Source organism: Hemitrygon akajei, chromosome 19, assembly GCF_048418815.1.
Source record: "Hemitrygon akajei chromosome 19, sHemAka1.3, whole genome shotgun sequence".
Lineage (NCBI taxonomy): Eukaryota > Metazoa > Chordata > Chondrichthyes > Myliobatiformes > Dasyatidae > Hemitrygon > Hemitrygon akajei.
The window spans coordinates 68,220,020-68,235,490 of record NC_133142.1 but is presented as its reverse complement, the minus strand read 5'-3'; the positions used below and the strand labels follow the sequence as shown (position 1 = coordinate 68,235,490).

The 15,471-nt window shown below is 43.8% G+C and overlaps 1 protein-coding gene across 3 annotated transcripts in view; it reads left to right on the top strand.

Annotated features, from left to right (window-relative positions):
* LOC140742020 (5'-nucleotidase domain-containing protein 2-like) overlaps window positions 1-15,471 on the top strand; it is a 99,362-nt gene that overhangs the window by 9,433 nt on the left and 74,458 nt on the right. For all 3 annotated transcript variants that reach the window (XM_073072699.1, XM_073072701.1, XM_073072698.1), the window contains exon 2: window positions 11,335-11,519. In XM_073072699.1, coding sequence (XP_072928800.1) covers window positions 11,335-11,519 — 185 coding nt within the window. The remainder of the gene's footprint in view (window positions 1-11,334; window positions 11,520-15,471) is intronic.

Sequence of the window (15,471 nt, the reverse complement as noted above, 5' to 3'; positions counted from 1 at the left end):
CTCAATGTTGGTTACCTAGCTACAGGAAGGATATCATTAAGCTGGAAGGCGTACAGATAAGATTCAGGAAGATGTCTTTAAGCTATGAAAGAATGGCTGGATAAGCTACAACTTTTTTTTCTGAAGTGTAGTATGCTGAGGGTTTGCAGAGATACATAAAATCATGAGGGGTGTAGTAAGGTTAATCTTTTTCTCAGGGTGGGAGACTAAAACTAGGGATGTAGATTTAAGGTGAGAGGAAGTTAAAAAGGACATGAGAAACCAATTTATCTCTGTCTGTGGTGAACATATAGAATGAGCTGCCAGAGGAAGCTGTTGAGGTGGGTAAAACTGCTATGTTTGAAAGCATTTGGACAGGTACATGGATAGAAAAGGCCCAGAAGAATATGGGCCAAATACAGTCAAATAGGACTAGCTGGGATAGGCATCTTGGTTATCAAGGCCAAAGGTCCTGTTTCTGTGCTCGGTGACTCTTTGGGGGTCAATAGCACAGATGGGAAATGGGTATGAGCAGCATCCCATCCCACCTACAGTCCCATAGTGGAGATGAGGAAATGCGGATAGTGTCAGATGCTGAGGCAAGAGACCATTTTATGACCATGAATGGAGAGATTAATTAGTGATATTGAGAACTGTTTTAAAACTTTGAGTGGATGGAAAGGACAAAGTGATTAAGTCATTTCACTGCTTCTAACTTTTACCCTTGGAGTAGCATACTTTTTTTTTACCATCACACACAATCTCCTGTTTTGTTATGCATTTTACATTTTAATCTATAATTCTGCTTGTTCGATTTGGTAGCACCATTAGTTCTGATAGCCCCACTCCAACAAATAGCTGCTTCTTTTCCCAGAACTGGGGCCACTGCCTCATGAATTGCAATCCCTAATCCTTCTGTGTAGCCGCCCCCCAGTTGACTCAACTGCATCCATAGATCAGAAAACAATCTATGCATTGATGCTAAAATCTGTGCTTGGTAAATGGTTCTGTATCTTGTGTATAGATTATTAAATTAAACAAGATGAAAAAAAATGTTTGAGCAACCAGTATAACAAGTTTCACAAAATCAGTTGTAATGTAAAGTAAACAATGTGAATGACGTTAGAAATCAACTTCCATTCACCGCATTAGTATCAAGATAATATTTTCCCCAATGTCGTTAGTAGAGAACACTTGCTCTTGGCTAGCTATTACATAACAAAATTGGAATCCATTAACAAAATACCTGATGTACTTTTTTAAATCATTATTTCTAATGCTTTTTAAATTTCTCACAAACCCAAGGTGTTTGACGGTTTTGGGGATCCCAGCAATACTTCTGAAATTCTGTCACAGATTCCCCGAGCTAAATAATGTTATGATTGCAGGGGTTGTTTTTGTTTCCTAGTAGTGCAAAGTAAATATCACACAGAGCTCTGTCACCAGAGATGATCCCCCTCTTTGCTCAAACACAATTTCCTGAATCACTGTTAATAGCTTACTTTATCCGGTGCTTTAAGCAACATCTCTTGCATTGCATGCCTGTTTAATATTTGGAACCTGACCAAACCAGGTGGCTGCACCAGATTTTTAGTAATACTTTTGACATTGAGAAGAGCTAGAAATGGTGATACTGGAGTTGGAACATTATGCAGTTTACCACTAAAAATGTGTGGAAGGGTATGGGAGTACATTATGATGAATTATTTACTGTTTTGGGTGTTGATGACATGTTCTCCATAAGGCCACAAGATATAGGGCAGAATTAGTCCATTTGGCCCATCGTGTCTTCTTCACCATTCCATCATGGCTGATTTATTATCCTTCTCCACCCAATTCTCTGACCTGTAACTTTTGATGCCCTGGCTATCAAGAACATATGACCCTCCACTTTAAATATACCCAATGATTTGGCCTCCACAGCTGCCTATGGTGATGAAATGGACAGACTTACCAATGTCTGGTTGAAGAAATTCCTCTTTATATCTGTTTTTGAAGGGATGTTCCCCTATTCTGAGGCTGTGCCCGCTGGCCTTAGACTTCCTCCACTATAGGAAACATCCTCTCTACATCACCCTATCTGTGCCCTCTGGTCCCAGACTCCCCCACTATAGGAAACATCCTCTCTACATAACTCTATCTGTGCCCTCTGGTCCCAGACTCCCCCACTATAGGAAACATCCTCTCCACATCCACTCTATCTGTGTCCTCTGGTCCCAGACTCCCCCACTATAGGAAACATCCTCTCTACATCACTCTATCTGTGCCCTCTGGTCCCAGACTCCCCCACTATAGGAAACATCCTCTCTACATCACTCTATCTGTGCCCTCTGGTCCCAGACTCCCCCACTATAGGAAACATCCTCTCTACATCACCCTATCTGTGCCCTCTGGTCCCAGACTCCCCCACTATAGGAAACATCCTCTCCACATCACCCTATCTGTGCCCTCTGGTCCCAGACTCCCCCACTATAGGAAACATCCTCTCCACATCCACTCTATCTGTGTCCTCTGCTCCAAGACTCCCCCACTATAGGAAACATCCTCTCCACATCCACTCTATCTGTGCCCTCTGGTCCTAGACTCCCCACTATAGGAAACATCCTCTCTACATCACTCTATCTGTGCCCTCTGGTCCCAGACTCCCCCACTATAGGAAACATCCTCTCTACATCACTCTATCTGTGTCCTCTGGTCCCAGACTCCCCCACTATAGGAAACATCCTCTCCACATCCAGTCTATCTGTGCCCTCTGGACCCAGACTCCCCCACTATAGGAAACATCCTCTCTACATCACTCTATCTGTGCCCTCTGGTCCCAGACTCCCCCACTATAGGAAACATCCTCTCTACATCACTCTATCTGTGCCCTCTGGTCCCAGACTCCCCCACTATAGGAAACATCCTCTCCACATCACTCTATCTGTGCCCTCTGGTCCCAGAATCCCCACTATAGGAAACATCCTCTCTACATCACTCTATCTGTGCCCTCTGGTCCCAGACTCCCCCACTATAGGAAACATCCTCTCTACATCACTCTATCTGTGTCCTCTGGTCCCAGACTCCCCCACTTTAGGAAACATCCTCTCCACATCCAGTCTATCTGTGCCCTCTGGACCCAGACTCCCCCACTATAGGAAACATCCTCTCTACATCACTCTATCTGTGCCCTCTGGTCCCAGACTCCCCCACTATAGGAAACATCCTCTCTACATCACTCTATCTGTGCCCTCTGGTCCCAGACTCCCCCACTATAGGAAACATCCTCTCTACATCACTCTATCTGTGCCCTCTGGTCCCAGACTCCCCCACTATAGGAAACATCCTCTCCACATCCACTCTATCTGTGCCCTCTGGTCCCAGACTCCCCCACTATAGGAAATATCCTCTCTACATCACTCTATCTGTGCCCTCTGGTCCCAGACTCCCCCACTATAAGAAACATCCTCTCCACATCCACTCTATCTGTGCCCTCTGGTCCCAGACTCCCCACTATAGGAAACATCCTCTCTACATCACTCTATCTGTGCCCTCTGGTCCCAGACTCCCCCACTATAGGAAACATCCTCTCTACATCACCCTATCTGTGCCCTCTGGTCCCAGACTCCCCCACTATAGGAAACATCCTCTCTACATCACTCTATCTGTGCCCTCTGGTCCCAGACTCCCCCACTATAGGAAACATCCTCTCCACATCCACTCTATCTGTGTCCTCTGGTCCCAGACTCCCCCACTATAGGAAACATCCTCTCTACATCACTCTATCTGTGCCCTCTGGTCCCAGACTCCCCCACTATAGGAAACATCCTCTCTACATCACTCTATCTGTGCCCTCTGGTCCCAGACTCCCCCACTATAGGAAACATCCTCTCTACATCCACTCTATCTGTGCCCTCTGGTCCCAGACTCCCCCACTATAGGAAACATCCTCTCTACATCACTCTATCTGTGCCCTCTGGTCCCAGACTCCCCCACTATAGGAAACATCCTCTCCACATCCACTCTATCTGTGCCCTCTGGTCCCAGACTCCCCCACTATAGGAAACATCCTCTCTACATCACTCTATCTGTGCCCTCTGGTCCCAGACTCCCCCACTATAGGAAACATCCTCTCCACATCCACTCTATCTGTGCCCTCTGGTCCCAGACTCCCCCACTATAGGAAACATCCTCTCCACATCCACTCTATCTGTGCCCTCTGGTCCCAGACTCCCCCACTATAGGAAACATCCTCTCTACATCACTCTATCTGTGCCCTCTGGTCCCAGACTCCCCCACTATAGGAAACATCCTCTCTACATCACCCTATCTGTGCCCTCTGGTCCCAGACTCCCCCACTATAGGAAACATCCTCTCTACATCACTCTATCTGTGTCCTCTGGTCCCAGACTCCCCCACTATAGGAAACATCCTCTCCACATCCAGTCTATCTGTGCCCTCTGGTCCCAGACTCCCCCACTATAGGAAACATCCTCTCCACATCCACTCTATCTGTGCCCTCTGGTCCCAGACTCCCCCACTATAGGAAACATCCTCTCTACATCACTCTATCTGTGTCCTCTGGTCCCAGACTCCCCCACTATAGGAAACATCCTCTCTACATCACTCTATCTGTGCCCTCTGGTCCCAGACTCCCCCACTATAGGAAACATCCTCTCTACATCACTCTATCTGTGTCCTCTGGTCCTAGACTCCCCCACTATAGGAAACATCCTCTCCACATCCAGTCTATTTGTGCCCTCTGGTCCCAGACTCCCCCACTATAGGAAACATCCTCTCTACATCACCCTATCTGTGCCCTCTGGTCCCAGACTCCCCCACTATAGGAAACATCCTCTCTACATCAATCTATCTGTGCCCTCTGGTCCCAGACTCCCCCACTATAGGAAACATCCTCTCCACATCACCCTATCTGTGCCCTCTGGTCCCAGACTCCCCCACTATAGGAAACATCCTCTCCACATCCACTCTATCTGTGTCCTCTGCTCCAAGACTCCCCCACTATAGGAAACATCCTCTCCACATCCACTCTATCTGTGCCCTCTGGTCCTAGACTCCCCACTATAGGAAACATCCTCTCTACATCACTCTATCTGTGCCCTCTGGTCCCAGACTCCCCCACTATAGGAAACATCCTCTCTACATCACTCTATCTGTGTCCTCTGATCCCAGACTCCCCCACTATAGGAAACATCCTCTCCACATCCAGTCTATCTGTGCCCTCTGGACCCAGACTCCCCCACTATAGGAAACATCCTCTCTACATCACTCTATCTGTGCCCTCTGGTCCCAGACTCCCCCACTATAGGAAACATCCTCTCTACATCACTCTATCTGTGCCCTCTGGTCCCAGACTCCCCCACTATAGGAAACATCCTCTCCACATCCACTCTATCTGTGCCCTCTGGTCCCAGACTCCCCCACTATAGGAAATATCCTCTCTACATCACTCTATCTGTGCCCTCTGGTCCCAGACTCCCCCACTATAAGAAACATCCTCTCCACATCCACTCTATCTGTGCCCTCTGGTCCCAGACTCCCCACTATAGGAAACATCCTCTCTACATCACTCTATCTGTGCCCTCTGGTCCCAGACTCCCCCACTATAGGAAACATCCTCTCTACATCACTCTATCTGTGCCCTCTGGTCCCAGACTCCCCCACTATAGGAAACATCCTCTCCACATCCACTCTATCTGTGTCCTCTGGTCCCAGACTCCCCCACTATAGGAAACATCCTCTCTACATAACTCTATCTGTGCCCTCTGGTCCCAGACTCCCCCACTATAGGAAACATCCTCTCTACATCACTCTATCTGTGCCCTCTGGTCCCAGACTCCGCCACTATAGGAAACATCCTCTCTACATCACTCTATCTGTGCCCTCTGGTCCCAGACTCCCCCACTATAGGAAACATCCTCTCTACATCACTCTATCTGTGTCCTCTGGTCCCAGACTCCCCCACTATAGGAAACATCCTCTCCACATCACCCTATCTGTGCCCACTGGTCCCAGACTCCCCCACTATAGGAAACATCCTCTCCACATCCACTCTATCTGTGCCCTCTGGTCCCAGACTCCCCCATTATAGGAAACATCCTCTCTACATCACTCTATCTGTGCCCTCTGGTCCCAGACTCCCCCACTATAGGAAACATCCTCTCTACATCACTCTATCTGTGCCCTCTGGTCCCAGACTCCCCCACTATAGGAAACATCCTCTCCACATCCACTCTATCTGTGCCCTCTGGTCCCAGACTCCCCCACTATAGGAAACATCCTCTCCACATCCACTCTATCTGTGCCCTCTGGTCCCAGACTCCCCCACTATAGGAAACATCCTCTCTACATCACTCTATCTGTGCCCTCTGGTCCCAGACTCCCCCACTATAGGAAACATCCTCTCTACATCACTCTATCTGTGCCCTCTGGTCCCAGACTCCCCCACTATAGGAAACATCCTCTCTACATCACTCTATCTGTGCCCTCTGGTCCCAGACTCCCCCACTATTGGAAACATCCTCTCTACATCACTCTATCTGTGCCCTCTGGTCCCAGACTCCCCCACTATAGGAAACATCCTCTCTACATCACTCTATCTGTGCCCTCTGGTCCCAGACTCCCCCACTATAGGAAACATCCTCTCTACATCCACTCTATCTGTGCCCTCTGGTCCCAGACTCCCCCACTATAGGAAACATCCTCTCCACATCCACCCTATCTGTGCCCTCTGGTCCCAGACTCCCCCACTATAGGAAACATCGTCTCTACATCCACCCTATCTGTGCCCTCTGGTCCCAGACTCCCCCACTATAGGAAACATCCTCTCCACATCCACTCTATCTGTGCCCTCTGGTCCCCAACTCCCCCACTATAGGAAACATCCTCTCTACATCACTCTATCTGTGCCCTCTGGTCCCAGACTCCCCCACTATAGGAAACATCCTCTCTACATCACTCTATCTGTGCCCTCTGGTCCCAGACTCCCCCACTATAGGAAACATCCTCTCTACATCACTCTATCTGTGCCCTCTGGTCCCAGACTCCCCCACTATAGGAAACATCCTCTCTACATCACTCTATCTGTGCCCTCTGGTCCCAGACTCCCCCACTATAGGAAACATCCTCTCCACATCCACTCTATCTGTGCCCTCTGGTCCCAGACTCCCCCACTATAGGAAACATCCTCTCTACATCACTCTATCTGTGCCCTCTGGTCCCAGACTCCCCCACTATAGGAAACATCCTCTCTACATCACTCTATCTGTGCCCTCTGGTCCCAGACTCCCCCACTATAGGAAACATCCTCTCTACATCACTCTATCTGTGCCCTCTGGTCCCAGACTCCCCCACTATAGGAAACATCCTCTCTACATCACTCTATCTGTGCCCTCTGGTCCCAGACTCCCCCACTATAGGAAACATCCTCTCTACATCACTCTATCTGTGTCCTCTGGTCCCAGACTCCCCCACTATAGGAAACATCCTCTCTACATCACTCTATCTGTGTCCTCTGGTCCCAGACTCCCCCACTATAGGAAACATCCTCTCTACATCACTCTATCTGTGCCCTCTGGTCCCAGACTCCCCCACTATAGGAAACATCCTCTCTACATCACCCTATCTGTGCCCTCTGGTCCCAGACTCCCCCACTATAGGAAACATCCTCTCTACATCACTCTATCTGTGCCCTCTGGTCCCAGACTCCCCCACTATAGTTTTCATTCCTAGAATCATTCTCGTTAACCCCTGGAACTTCTCCAATGCTACCACATCTTTTCTTAGATAAAGAGCCCAAAGCTATTCACAATACTCCAAGAGCCCACTGACAAATGCCTTATACAGCCTCAGCTCATAACATCTGTGAATATTATCCTTGTGCACGGAAAATTAATGAAAGGAGTGTGTGTGAGATCAAAATGCTGATAATTTTTGTGATAACCTTCTTACTTGGTATTTCTTGCTGAAATATTACCTTTTTAATAGTAACATTTATGTAATGTCTTGGCGAGGATTTTAATATTTGCAATCAAATATGTTTCTTTTTAATGAATAACAAGAAGGTTTTGGTTGATACTTGTGTCACTGTTGGTCTGACTTGAATGTTCATCCACCATTTTCTTCGCCTGTCTTGTTATCTTCCCCATCTTTTTGCCACGGCTTGACTAAGTCTTTGTAAATTAAATCTTCCGTGAGTTATGGCCATTACTTACAGAGCCAGCCATGTTGGTGGTCAGGAGTGACATGGGATAAAACTGGTTAGGCTGGCACATTTCCTTCCCTGAAACTGGGTGAAACAGCTAAGTTTTTACAGCAACACACACAAAATGCTGGTGTAACATAGCAGGGCAGGCAGCATCTATAGGAAGAAGCACTGTTGATGTCTCGGCCCCAAACGTCGATTGTGCTTCTTCCTATAGATGCTGCCTGGCCTGCTGCGTTTTGTGTGTGTTGCTTGAATTTCCAGCATCTGCAGATTTTCTCATGTTGAAGTTTTTACAACAATCTGGTTTCATCATTATTGTTACAAAAACCTATAATTTTCATTGAAGATACAGACTTATTTAGATTCCTCATCTGCAAAATTGAGATTTAAACTTGGGCTGCCAGGTCCACTCCCAAATCTTATCTCTATTGAACTGTTCACAAGTGGTTCCAAAACGGAAGGTTGCCCTTGTAAAGTCATTGTCAACAAACAACACTTGACTAGGCATTTCTAGCATGAGATCGAGATTTGATAGAATATATTGTGCCAGTTTTTTGCAAGCATCAGGAACTTAAGTTAACTGATTTAACAGAGTACCGGTAGTTACTGGAAAAGAATCCACTGATCGGAATAGTTACATCTCAAAGTAAGTTTGCTTTTTGCCTTGGTAAGTAAATTTTATTGTTAATATCAGCAATAAAACTTTGGAGAATATCTCCAGCTTTGCACAGATGATGGGAGTGATTTATAAATATAGCTATTAATCAACAGCAAATTTTGAAAAGAATTAATGAGGTAATCAGGAATATAGAATGCTGTCATTTCAGGGTCTAGTACAACGTGCGTGTACAGATCATTAACATTACAAATTTATTGGGCTGAATTGTCTGCCACAAAAATAGGGCAATTATGGTCATTGCTACTGGCAAATAATAATATCTTGGATTGGAAGATTGGCATGCTGAATCACCATCCTGGCAATTTCCTCCCCTTTTGCCAGTTCCTTGCTGTGTAGTGGAAGTCGGGAGGCCAGAGCCTCCAGTCTTGCATTCTCTGTCACCTGTGAATTAGGTGCCACTTCCTGAATCAGTCCTGAATATTATTCTTCTAATGCTTCATTTCTGAATGCAATATATTGGTTCCTAATCACCTTGCATTGCTGTTGATCTTGGTGTGATTTGCTTTTTTTTGATTTCACAGAAAGAGATCCTGAATATATTACCATACACGGTCGTGACTACCACACCATAACAAATAAAGAACCGTGGGTTCTTCATAAAACAAAAGGACAATACCTTAATTAATAACTAACTTAATAATGATCAATGGTCCATATTCTTGCATCACATTTGAAATTCCCAGAGCATTTCAGAATGTTTGTTTTGCTTTGTCCATTGGGTAAGAGTAATACTTGAAGATGTTTCAGGCAAACAGAAAAATATTTTTGGTGAAAAAGAACCAATCGTTCTTGAACTGTTTCACACCCTTGCTTGCTCTCTCAGTTCTGTTTTTAATATAACCCCTTAAAATTGCATTATCAGTATGTGCAGTAGCAGGTCACTTTGTTTTCAGCACAATGAAATGTTTAGCAGGCCAATTGACTGCTGAACTCTGTTGTAAGTTCAATTTGGACAGGGAATGGCATGCTATCACTGAGAAAACTGCCCAGCTGTCCTTTAGATGAATTAGCTAGTAAAGCAGTGTGTCAAGTGACTAGCTCAGTGAATTTTAAATACGGTTTACAAAATAAATCTGGAGTAAAATAAGTACTGTACCTCTTGTTATGACAGTGAAGCTGCTGGATAATGGCGAAAGCCCACTTGGCTCAGTGAAGCAGATTTTTTGTTTAAATTTGGTAAGCATACTCTGTCATTTTACAGAGCCTGACCTGAGTGAGGCTGTCAACGCAGAGCCCTGTTCTGGACTCTTACCTGCCTCTGGATACGGCCTAGAATACCAAAGCAAAAGGTGGTCCAATGTGTGCCTGAATGCTGCCTTTGGGGGTGGACCATAAATCAAAGGCTTGCCAGTGGTGCCAATGTCCTGAGGAAATGAAATAAAATTTAATAACAAATCTTAGCTTCATCCACTGAGTTGAGTGAAGAGAGAGCCTACAGAGATGGCATGTTGGAAGCATGTAGGTCAGGTTGTATCAGTTGGGAGAGAAATTGTGAACATTTCAAGGTAAAGACCCATCGTCAGAACTGGAAAGGTGAGAAGGCAGATGTGATTTAAGTTGCAAAGGCAGGAAGATGGAGAAAGCCTGTTATGGTGTGCAGACCAAAGTTGTCAAGTTAAAACAATTACTTTACGGTGCATCTAATCAAAAGATAAAATGCTGTTGTTGAACTTGTGTTGGGGCAACACAGAAGGCCAGAGGCAGTGGTCAGAAGGTAGTGGAATGAAGAATTAAAGTGATGGATGACTGGAAGCTTGTGGTTATCCATGTGGATAGAAATGTAATGTTCTGCAAAGATTTGATTTCTCTGACTGCAGCACACCAACTGGAGGACTAAGTTCAGGAGCAACATGTCATCTTCTGACAAAGCATGTTGCATCTCATGGGAATTAATGTTCAGTTTAATAATTTTAGATAACTCCTCCCTTCCATAGATATGGCTTGATCTTTATTCCATTTTGTAAAATTATTTTGCTCCAACTGATAGTTTTAAGAATGGATGTTGCCTTTTTCAACTTTAGTCTGCACCCTTTCACAGACATATCCCATGCATTCTCCAACTTCCTGTCTCTGCAGCTTACAATATTAGTGTCTTCTTGCTTTTCTAGTTCTCTTAGGGGTATGTATGTAACTCAGGACATTGGCTCTGTTTGTCTTTGTCCACTGATGCTTGCTGACTCTCAGGGCATTCACAACTTTATTGTTTTCAACATCCAGCATCTACATTTTTATTGCATGAAGAAATTACATGTGGTTAAATGGATATTTTTAAGCTAAATATGTTTGAATGCTCTAATTATTTTACTTCACCTATATTTGAAATCTGCCAATGGGAAATTTAAAGGAATGCTATTTAAGTCAGTTATTTTATTTGGACTGTAATGTGTGACTCTTCAGAATATGACACTTCTAAGATCAGTGCAAGGATTTTAGTATTTTTGCAATTAAATTTGTTTTTCTTTCTCTTTAGAACTTATTCCCCCTGGAATCTGCAGCATTCTCAATCCAGCAAATATTTATTCAAACAATGAGGTTAAGTTGGGGAACATTGAAATCTATGGATTTGATTATGATTATACTCTTGCACAGTACTCCAATTCTGTGCACACAATGATCTTTGACACTGCACGTGAAATCCTCATTGATCAATACAAGGTATGTTATCCGTCAATAGGTTCTTAAAGAACGTCAGGAGTCCTGCTGAAGGGTCTTGGCCTGAAGCATTGACTGTACTCTTTTCCATAGATGCTGCCTGGCCTGCTGAGTTCCGCCAGCATTTTGTGTGTGTTAGCTGAAATATTAACTACTTCTCTCTCCACAGATGCTGGCTGATCTGAGTCCTTATGGGACTTTGCATTTTTATTTGTAGCTTTTTGAAATTATTTCAAGCTTAATTGTCAATTACATTGGAATTCACAAAATGAAATGTATACTGTTGGTAGGTGATGGAATTTAAAGAAACTCTACATTTTCATCTCATGCCAAAGGGTGTCCTTGCAGCTTGAAGGTGTTAATCTTCAATAGTTCAACTTATTCTTACTAAATAATATTTTTCTTAGCTATGGGATTATTTTTAAAAGTATTAATTGGCAATGGAGTGACTCTGATTTCTACAAGATTTTGTTTGGTGAAATTATTGCCAGTTAATTGGAGTGTGGATTATTTCTAATTATTTACTGTATATAATTAATATAGAAAGTAATAACTCTAAGACTCTTGCAGAACATGATGAATTTGTAGATTTCTATACCCTCTGTATAGATTTGTGAAAGCTAGATAATCTAGAGGAGGTTAGATACGTTTTCTGGCAGGTTGAGGAATTGAGTACCATGGGGAAATGGCACAGAAGAGTTAAAACCTGTGACATACCGATCATGATCATGCTGAATGGAGAGCCAGGCTTGAGCACAAACTCGTCTACTGCTCCTGGGATATTAGACAGACAACATATGAAATACAAGTATCCTCGAGGCTATTCTGCTACATATCATGGCCTCAATATCACTTTCCTCTCTCTCCGCATGCCCAGTAAATTCCTTGTAGCTTAAATGCCTGTTAGTCTGTGTCTTGAGTGGTCATTGATTTCCCCTCCACAATCCTCTAGAGTAAAGGATTCCAAATGTTCACTCATTTCCTGACAGAAGGATTGGACAACTCCTTAAACTGAAGCTGTTATCTGGTTCTAGATTTCCCTACTAAGGGAAACATTATTTTGGTAAAAGTGCAGCAAATTCCTCTCTAAACTTGTGTTTCAATAAGATTGCTTCTCATTCTTTTAAATTCCATTGAACATAGACCTATGCAGTTCAGCCTTTTCTCAGAGATCCAGGTGCAAATGTGTCCTTCATTAAATATGGAGATAAGAACCGTGTGTACTACTCCAGGTGTTGTCAATGCTATCCTAATTGTAGGTTACATAACCCTTTTGATAAAGCTTAATATTCCATTGGAGTTCCAAAATACCAACATGGTAACTTTTGTTCCATAGTTTTTGAAACCCATATCCCCTTGCACTTCTACGTATGAATAATTTTGCTTTGTTATTTTCCCTTCAGATAGATAGATACTTTATTAATGTCAAAGGAAATTACAGTGGCTCAGTAGCATTACAAGTGCACTGATTTACAAATATTAGAAGAGAAGTAAAAATATTACCTTTTAAAAATAAGATGTACAAGATTTACAAGTTCAGTCTGATAAGATGGTAGTGCAAGAATAATCATAATGTTATACAGTAAGGGGTGCACATTCACACCGTCCAGATAAGAATTGATGGCAGTTTTGCACAGGGTGTCCTCAGTAGCAGGGTGTGGTAAACAGAGATTAAACAGCTTTGGTAAACAGAGGTTAGTAACAGTCTGACAGGAGGGGTCATTACTTCCCGGGCTATAGGTTGACTCAAAGAGCTGAAAGGCCAAGGGTAAGAATGACCTCATAGCGCTCTTTGGAGCACCGTAGTTGCCTTAGCCCATTACTAACAGTGCTCCTCTGTTCAGCCAAGGTGGCATGCGTAGAGTGAGAAACATTGTCCAAAATTGCCAGGATTTTCTGTGGCGCCCTTTGTTCTACCGCAGCCTCCGGTGAGTCCGGTTTGACTCCTACAACAGAGCCAGCCTTTCTAATCAGTTTACTGAGCCTGCTGGCATCACCTATGTTGATTCCATTGCCCCAACACACCACCACATAGAAAATTGTACTGGCGACAACAGACTGGTAGAACATGTGAAGGAGAGGCCTGCATACTCCAAAGGTCCTCAATCTCCTCAGGAAGTAGAGGTGACTCTGGCCCTTCTTGTACACAGACTCTGTGTTGGTGCTCCACTCAAATCTGACATCCAGGTGCACCTGGGGGTCCTCATCACATCCACGTCCTCACCATCAATGGTAACAGGGAGCAGTGCAGGTTTAGTCTTCATCATCACCTCCTTTGTCTTACTGACCACATTTTCCTGTCTGGTACTCCATCTGCCAACCTCTTGCCCATTCAGTTATCCTTTCTATATCCTCCTCCAACTTGTTAGCCCGTACGGTTTTGTTTTAAGTATTGAACCAGTAATCAGCAGCATAGAAACAGGTACAGAAGGTGACTTTGAGAGCTGTGGAAAGAAAATGCTGGTGGAAAGAATATAATGAATGATGTTGCAAAGGGATGGAATGGGCTAAGATCTTCGAAGGGTCCTGTAGGTGGAGATTTTGAGACTGCAGATATGTGAAGATTCCAGATGGCATTACTGAAGTCTCTGATTTGAAGAGTGTTATCAGATAAATCAGCCCAGAAGGAGAGCTTGTGTACAGGATTAGCTGATATAAGAGTCATTCAATATGTGAATTTCAGGATTTTGCTGGCTTCACTGGACAACTATGTGGTAATGTAACAACCTCCATTGTACAGCATGGAACTGACTTGTACATCGGGTCAAGGCCTGCTTTTGGATGGAAGAACGGTGGGATGTTTCTGGTGACCTTTATGCTTCATTACTCAGAGAGGGAGGGACCAGCTGGATTTACTCTTTCCTCCCCCTCAGTCTCTTGCAGCTTGTCATGTATTTTTATATTTTGTGTTTGTTCATAAGTTATAAATGTCATGGACAGTGCCTGACATTTTATTGTTCATCCAAAATTGCCTCTGAAGTGAAAAGGTCCACCACATGGGGAGGGCATGGAGTTGCATCGCTCCAGGCCAGATATATTTTATTCCTTGAAGGACCTTTGTTCCTATAAATAAATATTCTACAGACGTAGTCTAAATTTTCACCTGAAGAGTTCCACAATGATTCTAATGACCATTGTTGACTTCCAGGACCTGAAGGCAGACCAAGAAAGATCAGTCCTTTGTACAATGCAAAAAGAAACGCACATCAAAAAGATAAGATTACACCTGCAACTTTGGTGTTTGGTTTATAGGCACTATATTTCTGATACCTTCTCAGCTCCAGTTGAGAGACAAATAAACGGGAAATCCTATCATTGGGTGCTGTCTCCGTGATACTATGTATTCTCTAGGATTACATGCATTTCCATGGATGCTCCAGTTTCCCCCCGACATCCCAAAGACATACTGATAGGTTAATTACCAATTGAAAATTTCAGTAATCCTAGTGTAGGTGAGAGGCAAATGAATCAAAGAATGGAAGGTTGAATAAGAGGGAATGGGTAGCTGGGGCTTAGCGAAATAAGAGGATGAATGAGATTGCTGGCCTGACAGCTGACAAGAGCTAGATGGCTATTTTTAAATGTGGTAGTAAATAAGCAGTTTTTGATCCTATATTTTTGTTTTTTTCTCAATCACATCTAGATGATATTAATATATTGGTACGTACATCAGGGTGTAATTATACTTTGCATGGATTTTATCGAGTAAACTGTACACACGGATCTCTGTGCATTAAATCTGTTCTACAGGATTAATGGCCATGGTGAATTCTTTGAATGTGTCACTCTTGACAGACGCTAATTGATTGGCATAATTAATGCAGTTCATTTACTAACAAGCAAAAGAAATCATTAATTGTTGCATTAGGAAAGGAGCCAAAAATTACTGCTGTAATGGTCAGTACTCTCCTGGAATTGTTTTGTATCTGCTAAATGGTTGACAAAGGAAATTAAT